Source organism: Podarcis pityusensis (assembly GCF_964106645.2).
Source record: "Podarcis pityusensis genome assembly, chromosome: 9".
NCBI lineage: Eukaryota > Metazoa > Chordata > Lepidosauria > Squamata > Lacertidae > Podarcis > Podarcis pityusensis.
In genome coordinates this window covers 17,186,969-17,199,381 of record NC_138034.1, presented here as the reverse complement: position 1 = coordinate 17,199,381, position 12,413 = coordinate 17,186,969, and the positions used below count along the sequence as shown (strand labels likewise).

The following is a 12,413-nucleotide window of genomic DNA, read 5'->3' as shown; positions in this document are numbered from 1 at the left end:
GGTAGTGAGGTTGCCACCTCCAACCCAAAGGTACCTGCTCTCACCCTGTAAGTGGCAGCACCACTGCCACCAGGAAGACACTGATGCCACTCTGACTCAGCCTTATGCTCATTAGCTCGGACTGCAGAATTGAAGGCAAGCGTACTCTGGTCTCTGCCACTAGTCAGGTGGCCACGGCAACTTGAAGGCTCCACTCCTGCTTTCCAGGAAGAACATCATGCCAAAGGGGTGACCAACCTAGCTTCATTCATGAGCCAAAGGAGCTACAGACCATTTGCTTCACTCCTCCTTCAAGGAAGAACACTCTGCCCCAGCTGCCCATTACCCTAGGGCTTCAGAACCAAAGGAAGATATACTCTAGTCTCTGCCATTAGCCAGGGCACCAAGGACCACTATATGTTTTTTAAAAACATAAATAAAAACCCGCCTTATATTTTCAAATTATTTCTGAAAGTGGAAGAAATTCAAATAAATTGTTATAGGCATTTGCCAACTAAAAAAAAAAAAGGGGGATCAAAATCTCAATATACAGCAGGAATATTGTTGTAAATTCTAGCCTGAAAGTTTGAAATCTGAGATGAAATCCTCATATACAGTTAGTACTGTAGATGTTATGTGCCATTTCTGTTGAACAGAGCCCCATAATAAAATGTTGTGTTGTTAAGGGTCAACAAAACTATGTTAAAGTATCAAACACATGCTTTATGAGTTCTAATTAAAGTCCCTAACAACAGAAATTTTATGCATCCATTGCCAGCAATAAGGGTTTTTCTAAATAAAAGAAGTGAGAGATACCAGCATCCCTCCTCTATATGCTACACAGAGAAAGCTTCAATAGCAAGTAGACAGAGACAAACAAAAAGTAGACATTGCAAAATAGCTGCAAATGTGTAAAGGAAATAGACAAAACCTTGACACGATATAAAATTATATGTGGAGATGATCCTACACTAAAACACCTAGCTGCTAGATTTTGAATGTTTCACTATTATTTATGTAGTTTAAAACATAGGTACAATTCTGAAGTTTTCACAAAGGCAGCTGCAAGAAACACTTATAACAAGATGAAATACAAGACTCCAGTTGTTAATATCAACCTATCACCAGCAGAAATTCATTAAATATTTTGCCTGTATACAACATAAAATTCTTGTTAAATCCATTTTATCAAAGGAATGAAAATATATATACCGTGTGAAGTCCTTTGAATTCAGTAACAGGGAAAACATGTTTTCAGCTCTTCCATTGAAATAAGCATGACTCAAAAGTGGTCAACTGTGGCCAATTTCACCGTAAGCAAGTCTTTGGACCATACCCTAACAGTATGGAAATGGCATGTTTACTATGCCCATATGACTGAACCCACACCATTCTCTATAACAAAGTGATATAGAAACCATGTAGGAAGGCAAGATTATGCTGGAGAACCATCTTATACATAACCATTCTAGTCTCTGATGCTAGTGTATTTCTTCATGTAGAATGCTCTCCCTTGTTGTCTTAGATGGGTGACATAGAGTGCACTTTGATGCATGCACAGGGCGATATCCCCCTCTAGTGACAGATATTCATGCCTCATAGAGCACTCAAGAAAGCCCCAAGCTCATGAGCATAATAAATTGGTCACGAATGGTTTGTTGCCTGAGCAATTTAAGTTGGGCTGGGCCTTGGTGTACTTTTAATAGTTAACTTGCAAATAGCTAGGATCTCAATGTGTACGTTATTTAGACTAATCAAATTAAGCAGATGGAAAAATTCACAGCATTGGAACAAATATAGTTTCTTGGTTTGGTAGAATTTCAGTAATTAAAATGAAAGTCCTCCCAAAATTTATTTTCATCTTCCTGGCTTTAAGGATTCCCATTCCACAGAAGTTACTCAGTAAGAGTCAAACATTTTTAATCACCTTTTAATCACCAAAGAATTGGCCTTCATAAAATGCAGAAACTGAGGTTAGAGGGATTGCAGGCACCAACATAATAATTGTGCATTGGTGGAAGAAAGAATGGAAGGAAGACATGACGTAGAGGAAGAAGGAATATGATTTATCTTGAAAATATTGTATTTAAAAAACAACAACACGATAAGCAAAACAATATCAGGTATTATTAAAATTTGGTCTAAATATCAGGATCTTTATCCCAGAAATTTCACCTGAATCTCCTCAAGCTTACTCTGATAAGTAATTTTACTGGGTGGAAAGTAACGTATCACAAAATTAATGCATGTAGCTTTTTGACATTTGATCACAGTAAATAAAAATTTCTGGAATTTATATCTAACGTCAATATTTACAATATTTACAAAGCTAAGAATATGTTGTTGTATCCAATTAAGTGATACTCAAAGCAGACCCAGTGAAATCAATGGGCTTAAGTTAATCAATGGGTTTCAACAGATACAACCCATGATTATGATTCAAAGGCATGAGATTAGGAGGCATCTGACAGATTTTAAATCTCTATTATATAATGAACTCACAGGTAAAGATATTATATCAAGGAAATATGCAGTATTGATAAAGTGGGAAATAAAATCACAGAGAATCAGGACTGAAATTACGCAGATTTCATTTATTTTGCTAAACATGACGATAAAGGGGAAGTGTCATAAAGTTATTTACCAATGGTATTTTATTGCTGCAAAAGGTTCTGCTGCATTGGTGGTGGTCTGCTGCACTCAAACACAGACATTCATAAATATTAAGAGAATTGTCCTTACCTTTAAATGGGACAAACAGTTCTGCAGGAAGATATGCCAATTATTTAAAAAAAACTGCTTCTGACTGACACACAACAAGCAGGTGATCAGTGGATACAAAGCCTGTTTGAGGAGGAAAATAACTTGTCAAATTTATCTTTCAGAATTACAGCACACAAGAGAATAATTGAAAAATTTCCATACGGAGTTATGGAGTTCTGCGGTTTAAAAAGCTGTTTCACTAAACTTGGGGAAGGGGAATAAATCAAACAATCCTCAAATCAAATAGACTACAGCTTACTGCTCTACTTCTCAGTCATTCAACTACTGAATCCTATGTCGCTGGCCATTCCTGATTTCTGTGTGACTACTAACCTCCTAGTGGCACTGCATTAATAATAATAATAATAATAATAATAACTTTTATTTATATCCCGCCCTCCCCAGCCGAAGCCGGGCTCAGGGCGGCTAACAACAATAAAACAGTACAAAAGTACAGCATAAACAACAGTCTAAAATCATTCGTTATAAAATTAATTAATTAAAACTGCTAGCACATTTGCAAAGCTAAGTGGGGCTCAGTAGGGTTTCAAATTGAATGGGGGGGCTGCATGTTGAGATTCCTGCAATGCAGGAAGTTTGACTAGAGCACCCTCAGAGTCCCATCCAAGGCTACAATTCTATGATTCTATGCTACTTTGCTAAATTGCATGCATGAGTTCTGTACAAATACTCAAAACATAAACATTTTCAAATACCAATGAATGCTTCTTTCTTGAGCTCAGGTCAAAGGTAGTCTGGTAAAGCATTTCCACAAAGTTTTTCAGACATGGCACATTCACTTCATTTTTAACAGCCTAATGTCGAATAAAGAAATAGACCAAAAAGAACTCTTTAGAAAAGGAAACAAAGACACTGAAATTCACAGCATGATAAAAGGCTCTGAGAAATAAGCATTTAAAATCACCTTACAGATTTCATTTAAGTCTTGTGGCTCATATGAAATGAATGTTCAATAAATCATGCAGCAATAAAGTTAGTCAAGCAATGAACATTTACATGTAATTAGGTTTAAAAATAATACAACCCTATCAATGGAGAAAAGTGATTCTGAATCACAGGTTCTTGTACACTTCATTGCAATCCGCTAATCAGGACCGGGAAGAGGAAGGGATCTTATCAAAGTTGTACTGCATTTTTAAAGTGCTGGATCTCCCTGACACACCTGGCTGATACCTAGAAATAATGATATATGCTACAGCTTGGATCAGATCCTACTTTATCCCCATGGTATGGCTCCACATATGGCCAAGACTCTCACTAGGTTGAAGTTAGTCTTAGTATGCAATCTCTAAAGAGGCAGCTGCATTTATAATTAGGTTATGAAGATCTTTTAATTGGCTTTAATCAAGACATCGGCTGAAATTTGCATGCATCCACATACATATACAAACAATACTTTTTTTGAAGATCCCGAATCAAGAGAGTTCTATTTTACATAATAATGATAAAAAACAAAGTTGAAAACAAATATTTAAAAAATATGTACAATTTTGTAAAAATGATTTTGCTTTCATTTAGATTCAACAAAAAAGGAAAAAATATTATTTATTTCACCAAAGTTGTAAGAGAGGTAATGCTTTGGTCTTCTTTTGTTTACAGGTTTAATGGAAGGTTTGAGACAACTGAAGCAACTACCGTATTTTTCGCCCTATAGGACGCACTTTTTCCCCTCCAAAAATGAAGGGGAAATCTGGGTGCGTCCTATGGGGCGAATACAGGCTTTCGCTGAAGCTTGGAGAGCGAGAGGGGTCGGTGCGCACCGACCCCTCTCGCTCTCCAGGCTTCAGGAAGCTATCAGCAAGCCTGGGGAGCCCGCGGGAGTTCCCGCAGGGCTCCCCACGCTGCGGATAGCAGCCTGCCACCCGGCGCGCGAGGTGCCCTGAAGCAGAGCGCCACGTGCACCGGGCAGACATCGGCCAGCCCCACAAGCTCGGGGGACAGCGGGGAGGCGCAGCGCCACCATCCCGCTGTTCCCCGACCTGGTTTTGGGGGGAAAATAAAGGAAAAAATTTTTTCCTTTATTTCCCCCCCCCCAAAAAAATTACGTGCATCCTATGGGACGAAAAATACGGTAACTTTGGATGAATTCCCACCATACTTTAAAGTATACACCTGCAGGCCTGAACAGACCCACAATAATCACTGGTATGTCACGGGGAACAGAGCTGGTTCACATGTAACATTAAGTTAAACTATGGGTTAGTGTGAATTTGTGAGCGGGAAGCCTCCTGGAGAGAATATTGTGGCCATTTTGCTTCTCCTTCTGCTGCGCTATGTCATGATTTGGCTTAGTGAGTTGTGTGAACCTATGCTTGTGGCTTATCTTGCTTTAGATACACCATGAACTGTAAACAAAACTTGCAAACCAAGGTTTACAGTTTGTAGTTTGCCTACAGAAGACAAACCATGAGCCTAGGTTCAGATGACATGCTAAGTCAAACCAAACCATGGCTTAGTTCACAGCAGTGCAGCGCAAGGGGTGGCACAGGTAGAAGCACATTAGCTGCAATCTCCTTTCCAGAAACTGTCATGATTACGCATTCATGCTAAGCCATATTTTGGCTTACTGTTATTACACACGAACCAGATCTTTGTCTAAGCAACACAGTCAAATGGGGGAAGAAAACACGTGTGCACGTGCTTACACACACACACACACACACACACACACTTCTTCTGTGGAAGAATGAAATCTACTTACAGCAGCAACAGGAATGAGTATTTCTACAAACAAACCAGCCAGTGAGTGCTTTATGTCTTTGTCTTTTACTTCCAAGAAGTACTGTGCACATTCCTGGAAGAAAACAAGTAGACAGATTATGAAGAGCTTCCCATGTTCCCATGTTCATATATGAGAAATCTAATATAAAAACAAATGTGGCTATGCAGTGCCAATATTTAGTATGCATTAGCTGCAAATCAATTGAGCCCAATAAAGCTCTGACACGGAACCATTAGGAGCAGCAGCTTCTCCATGCTGTTTTATGGGAAGGTGCGTGGCTCAGCAATACAGGACATGCTTTAAATGTAAAATGTCCAAGGATCAATCCCTAATGTTTTAGAAGACTACAAAAGAATCCTATCCATGACCTTCAGTCCTCAAATTTCACCACCCCCAGCACCCAAAGGTCTCTTCCCCCTCAAAAACTCTACCCTTTCTCCTTTGAGGGCCTATATGCTTGGAATTGCCTCCCTGTTTAAAGGATTCTTTTTCTGCCTCTCTTTCTTCAAATCCCTCCTCAAAACCTGCTTTTTGTGAAGTCATTAGCTCAGCAACCTAGATACAAAGCCTGTAGCCAAGCACATGTTATGGAAACAATCACATAAAATCATAGAAATGTAGAGCATGGGTAGGCAAACTAAGGCTCGGGGGCCAGATCCGGTCCAATCGCCTTCTCAATCCGGCCCATGAACAGTCCGGGAATCAGTGTGGTTTTACATGAGTAGAATGTGCCCTTTTATTTAAAATGCATCTCTGGGTTATTTGTGGGGCATAAGAATTCATTCATTTTCTTCTTCAAAATATAGTCCGGCCCTCCACAAGGTCTGAGGGACAGTGGAGCGGCCCCCTGCTGAAAAAGTTTGCTGACCCCTGTTGTAGAGGATCAGCCAGTCCAACTCCCTGCAATGCATGAATATGCAGCTGTCCCATATGGGGACTGAACCTAAAACCCTGACATTATCAGCACCACACACTAATCAACTGAGCCAGGTTAAATATTCTTCCACTTCTCTCTCCCACTTGAATATCTCCTGTGTCTAATTTCAGATAGTAAGTTCCTCAGGGGCAGAGACCTGTGCCCTTGTGCTCTGTTAATTGCTATTCACATTGAGGGCGCGAAAGAAGTAAAATAAAATAATTTACCTGCATGAACTGAAACGATGCTTCAAAATCTTCTACAGGATACATTTTTACTCTGAAAAACTTCATCCCCATAATTAAGCTGATGATACTTTGTACCACATGAGGACTCTGTTCCTTTTGTCGCAGTTCCTTTAATTCTGTGACAAACTTCTTTCTGACAGCTTGAAACCTAGATCGTGCAAAGGCAGACACAAAGGCTGTTCAATATTCTTTAGATTATTTATATTTAAAACAGATTTTCTGGTCCATATGTATTATGCTCTGCCATTAAAAAGCTGGGTAGCCATGGGCCATTTGGACAATTTGGGAAAGAGTCTGGGACTGCTCCTCAACAGCTGTCCTTTCCCTACCATTCTACTGTGGTCCAGTTCTCAGATCACAAACCATACATTGAATGAAACCATGGTTCACTGTGAAGAATCTGAGTGCTACTCTATGCTGCTCAAAAGAATGGGCTTAGTGCCACCCCACTCCTTCTTTTCAGTGTGTCATGGAGGAAACAAGCTGGAGGATGGGCTGCCTTCATGGGCAAACCAGAACTTGTGGTTCGTTTCTCGCCTAACAAACCACAGTGGTAAACAAAGAACAAATCTTGATTTACCAATGTGGTTTGTTCAGAGAGAAACAAAGCACAAGCACTGATTCATCTGTAATGCCAAGTTGGCCTTTGCCCTATTTCCTCTCAGCATGCTGAAGCGGGAAGTGAAGAGGCAGGAGCACCACAGCTGAGCAGTGTGCACTTTTGAATGATAGTTTCAAGTGATACATGAACCAGGGTTACTTTTCAAGTGTTCTAAGAACTCGTTTGCACCTTTAATAGTGCCATCTGTTTAAAAAAACATGTTTTCTATTCAAAATAGGAAGCACTTCAACAGAGAAGCTGCTATGGCAATGAACTGCTGTTACAAGATGTCACATATTTAGATGCTATTGTTAAGATAAGGATGCACACAACCTTCAATCACCACTCATGAAAATTTCCATATGAACATGAGTCACATGTTCCAAAGGAGAATGTTCCAAATCTTAGAAACCTCGTGTAAAAAGAGCAGCTTACTTTGATTGCGCAAGAACCCCTATTACTTCTGCGTATAAATCTGCAATAATATGCACATTCCCAGTGTTGGTTCCTGAATACCTGTGAATAGAAGGAAGTACACAAATAAAAACTACAAACTTAATACTCAGTAATGGCTACAACTGATACAATGCTGCGCACAATGATAAAAGATACACCATCTACTAGAAGGAAGGTTAACAAAAATGTAATTAAAAATTAGCAAACCAATAACAATTTTAAAAAATATTCACATCATAAACCTGAAGATTTGCAATAGTGTATCTTTATCTGTGATACCACAGTGACCAATGTCCACTGGGTAATCAAATCAAAGTTAAGAACTTTTGAAAGAAATGTACATTTTTTTGCCAAATGTGCTTACCCTTCCTTGTGTTTAAAGTGCTTAAAAGCCAAATTTAGAACTTCATGAACTAAAGGGTCAGGCACTGGATGAACAGGTATCTGTAACACAGAAGGCACATGTTGCTAAACATTACTTCTTAAATGTTGTGTCAGGAAATAACTTGCATGTTAATTAGATAAATACATATCAACTCAGAGAAGAGTGCTTTATATCACTTATACACCAAAATGGCTTCCAAGCAGTTTACAACTATATAATCCAGGCATGTCCAAAGTCCGTTTTGGGGGCCTAATCCGGTCTGCCGGTTGGTTTAATCTGGCCCCTGTGGCAGTTTATTTCCTGGGGTAAAATCCTAAAAAAACCTTAACAACCTGTCCCTCTTTGAAAAAAGTTTGGACACCACTGATATAATCAATCCATAATTAAAACAGGCAATAACAAATCCATTGGGACATGAAACATCCTTAAGTAAAATAGACAATAAAACAAACAATTAAAAAGCACAACCATTAAAACAGTTAAAATAACAACATCAGATGTTCAGTTTAGGGAAATGTTTGCCCAAATAGGTGTGTTTTCAGGAGATGGTGGGATGACAGGACTGATGGGGCCTCTTGTATTTCAGCAGGGAGAGCATTCATCAGTAGTGCCACCGGTGGAAAAACCCACCTCCATGCTACCATAGGACAATAATCATCAGACTGTGGGAAAACTAACTGGGTTCCATTAGCCGGTCATAGTGCTATTCTTTACTGGGCAGTGAAGAGGAGGACAAGTTTTTGAGATAACCTGGCCCAGTGTTACCTAGGGCTTTGTATGTAAGCAGTAAAACCTTAACACTGGCTTGGTGGCTAATAGGCAGTCATTGCAGAGCCCCTCAGCGTGGGCTTGAGATGTGCCCAATAAGGAGTGCCACTCCGCGCCCCCCCCCCCCGTGTAATGGCATTCTGTACCAGTTGCAAGGGAAGCCCCACATAGAGTGCATTACAGTACTGTAGTCCAGATGTGCAGTTGCCAACTCATGTGCCACAATGGAAAGCAGGGATCTAAATATATGAAGCTATATCCTACTATTTGCATCTCTTTATTCACTGACATGGGAGATTTGATTTAATGGATCTAGATTCTAAATTGTACAGTATAAGAGAAAACAGCTTAGGAAGCAAAGAATGTTTTGGACAGCTAAAAGGATTACTGTAATATCACGTGTCCTTTGCTTACATGGGCCTCATTTTTGCACATAAGCGTTTAGGCAGACTACACAAATACTCAGTTCATCAAACAATTAAAATAAAAAAAGATTACTAGAGACAGCGCATAGATTGCAAAACTTAAAGCACTTACCTGTTTTAGAACTTCAACTAAAACTAAACAAAAAATAAAATCTACAGCTAAGTCTCTCCTTTCAAGTAGATAATCCCTCTCACGCTGTTGCTCATCCCTGAAACAAAAACAAACATAGCGTAAGACTCTTTTCCTCTTAAAAAAGACATTTATACGATGCATATTATGGTTTATATTTTTCATTTGTTGGCCCGACCAGTCAAGTGAGTCTTTTCCACTCTGTTGCGCCCCTCCCCACCCTGCTATTCCACACTATCTGGAATTTCAGAGTAGCAGGGAAAAAAAAGTTATGAAGGAAAAACCTACAAGGAAACTCTTGTGAATCTACCAACTTTATTTTTAGAAGCAAAGTTGGAAATTATAGCAATAATAAGATCATTCATGATGAAATGCTTTGTTATTGAGGCAGCAAGTTTAACGTAAGAAATCATTATATCCTAAATGTAATGATAACAGACATCCACTCACCCCTTGGATTTTGTGCTGGATCGAGGTCTGTACTCATAAGATTCATCTTCAGTTCCATTTTGGCGTTTGTACCAATCAAACAAGGTACGTAGTAAGGAGGGGAGACAGTGCTCTGCTACTGAGCTCATAGAGCTTATCAACTGTAAAGAAGAAAAGTTTGGGTGCATAAAGTGCTTTTATTTATGCAGCATCTTTTCACAGCATTCCCCCCTTCTTACTTTTTTGGGATATGACACACGTACTGTAACACATCAACACTACATATTGCAACAGCCTTGCTTTGTCATTTTTCAACCCTGAATAAAAATAAACGTGTACATAATGGGAGTTGGGAGTCCATGAACATACAGAGAGACATAGGTTCCCCATCCCTAATGTAAGTAATCAGTCTTCACAAATGTTGACAGAACTAATGTTGTAGCATTGCTTTCCTGTTATTTTAAAGATACAGGATTGCATCCAACAATTTCGCTCAGCTGGTGGCAAGTCTTCCATCAGCAGAATGGGAAGGAATTTTCATCTCTTCCCTAACACTTTGGAGCAGATTTGAGCAGGTATAATCAGGACCAAGGAGCTGAAAAGTGAGGGCAAAATCACCTAAAATTGCTTCCTTCCTTGTCTGGCTAACAGCTGTGCATGCACCTCAGTGGCTTATTAATGGGATGAAAAAAGCAAGTTTTTTTTAATAAAAAAATTCAAAACTCATGCTTTAATGCAACTTTAATGGATTAATTGATCAACTAAGTCTCATATGTTTTAGGATGCTCCTAACTGAATGACAGTCCTATTGACCAACAAGTGCAGCCACACTTGTATTGGCCAACATCAACAGGAATTAAAATATCCTTAACTAAGTCACATCCATTAGATATTAGTCTTTGAAAGTCTTCTATGATTTCTTCCGCCATGCCCTCCCCTAAACTTCAGAAAATGAAACATTTGAAAATGGAACACAAATGAAAATTTTAAAAAGTGAATTAAACATTTGCTTAATTCATTTTTTAAATTTTCATTTATGTTTTGGACAAATTTTAGCCCATTTTATGGAGACAAAATCTATTTTCAAGGAAAGCAACAAATTGTAACAGAAAGCTTCTCTAACCTGGTCAAACTGAAGATCTTCACCTCTCTGAAGAGATCTGGACAAGAGCTTTTCCTAGAATTAGAATATTAAGTTAAAGCACCAAGTTGTACCCAACAGATCAAGCACCCCAAATGCCAAATAATTCAGGCTTATCCTTGCCTTCTTCTCAGATTGGTTGGGCACTTGTAAAGTAGAATGGTAACTTCAATTGTTGCATACACTTCAAATGTCTATTCCACATGGACAAATCTGGGACTTTGGTCCACAACACTGCCATTGACAGCCATCCAGCTCCAATGCAGTGAAGCAGCTGAAATTAACCACGGAATAGGATACCATACTATATAAATATTGCCTAAATGAAATGTCTGCCAAGAGCGTGGACCTTAACAGCTGTAATTTCCAGGCATTTTAGAGACTGAGTGAACATAGAAAGCCCTTAAAACAAAATCTTAAAATGGAAGGGATTTTTTTGTTGGTTGAATTAGATGAAGTTTTTGAGAAGGCTGTACCTTTAACTCCCTCATCACGCGAACTTGAAATAGAAAGTGCTAAACTCACTGCAAAAAGGAAGGAAGGAAGGAAGGAGGAATAACCTAATTAAATAAGAAATCACACACTATTCATAAGGGCAAGAATTCACATGCACCAACATGCGCCCCAGCTAATGTCACCCAGTGAACTGGTTGTTACAGAGAAAGAAATAGCAACAGGCAGCAAAAGTTGGCAACCCCCTGATCCTGTTAAGGAAAAAAAAGTTAGCAACACTTCTATTTCACTTCTAGAAATTTCGCTTAATAGCCACATTGAAGGCATAGTAGAGGAGTCACACATGCACATCCCTTCATCCTCCATCCAGTTGACCAAGAGGCATTATTGCCATTAAAGGACACATTTCAGACTGGATAGATAGGGCGGGGGGTGTACTTGGTCCCTGGACTATGGTTCCCCACCCCTGCTTTGAGGACTATATTAGGTTTTCCAAGGAACTATACAAACAGCTACAAAAGCCCACACACAGTGAGCATAGTAGGGCAATAAAATTAACAAGTACACAGGGGGCATTACATTGAAAACACCAAGAACAAAATTCTATACAAATGCCCCCCCAAAGGCCAGTTTGTACCAACTCCACTTGAAGGGTCATAATTAGCTGATTTTAGCTTACACTAAGCTTCATTTCAACTCTATGAGGGGCAGAGAAAACCATTAGCACTTATCCTTGTCAGAAGACAGTATGACCTTTGCAATGCTGACTGAATGAGGAAGAACATAGTGTTTGCCATTCTGAGAATTACATTCCTGTTACCTTTCCTCCTTGTGATTTTTTTTCCACATGATAAGCCACTCATAGCATTCCTTTGAATCCTGAAAACAGGTCTTTACATTGTTTGTTTGTTTGTTTGTTTAATAATACACAAATACAAAATGGGGGGGGGGGGAGAGGGAAAATCCAGTATGAATG

The 12,413-nt window shown here is 39.2% G+C and overlaps 1 protein-coding gene across 9 annotated transcripts in view; it reads right to left on the bottom strand.

Annotated features, from left to right (window-relative positions):
* FRYL (FRY like transcription coactivator) overlaps window positions 1-12,413 on the bottom strand; it is a 145,038-nt gene that overhangs the window by 71,078 nt on the left and 61,547 nt on the right. For all 9 annotated transcript variants that reach the window (XM_081019735.1, XM_081019736.1, XM_081019728.1 and 6 more), the window contains 9 exons: window positions 10,967-11,020; window positions 9,865-10,004; window positions 9,397-9,493; window positions 8,071-8,150; window positions 7,686-7,766; window positions 6,629-6,797; window positions 5,465-5,557; window positions 3,459-3,557; window positions 2,722-2,823 (listed from right to left, as the gene is read on the bottom strand). In XM_081019735.1, coding sequence (XP_080875861.1) covers window positions 2,722-2,823; window positions 3,459-3,557; window positions 5,465-5,557; window positions 6,629-6,797; window positions 7,686-7,766; window positions 8,071-8,150; window positions 9,397-9,493; window positions 9,865-10,004; window positions 10,967-11,020 — 915 coding nt within the window. The remainder of the gene's footprint in view (window positions 1-2,721; window positions 2,824-3,458; window positions 3,558-5,464; window positions 5,558-6,628; window positions 6,798-7,685; window positions 7,767-8,070; window positions 8,151-9,396; window positions 9,494-9,864; window positions 10,005-10,966; window positions 11,021-12,413) is intronic.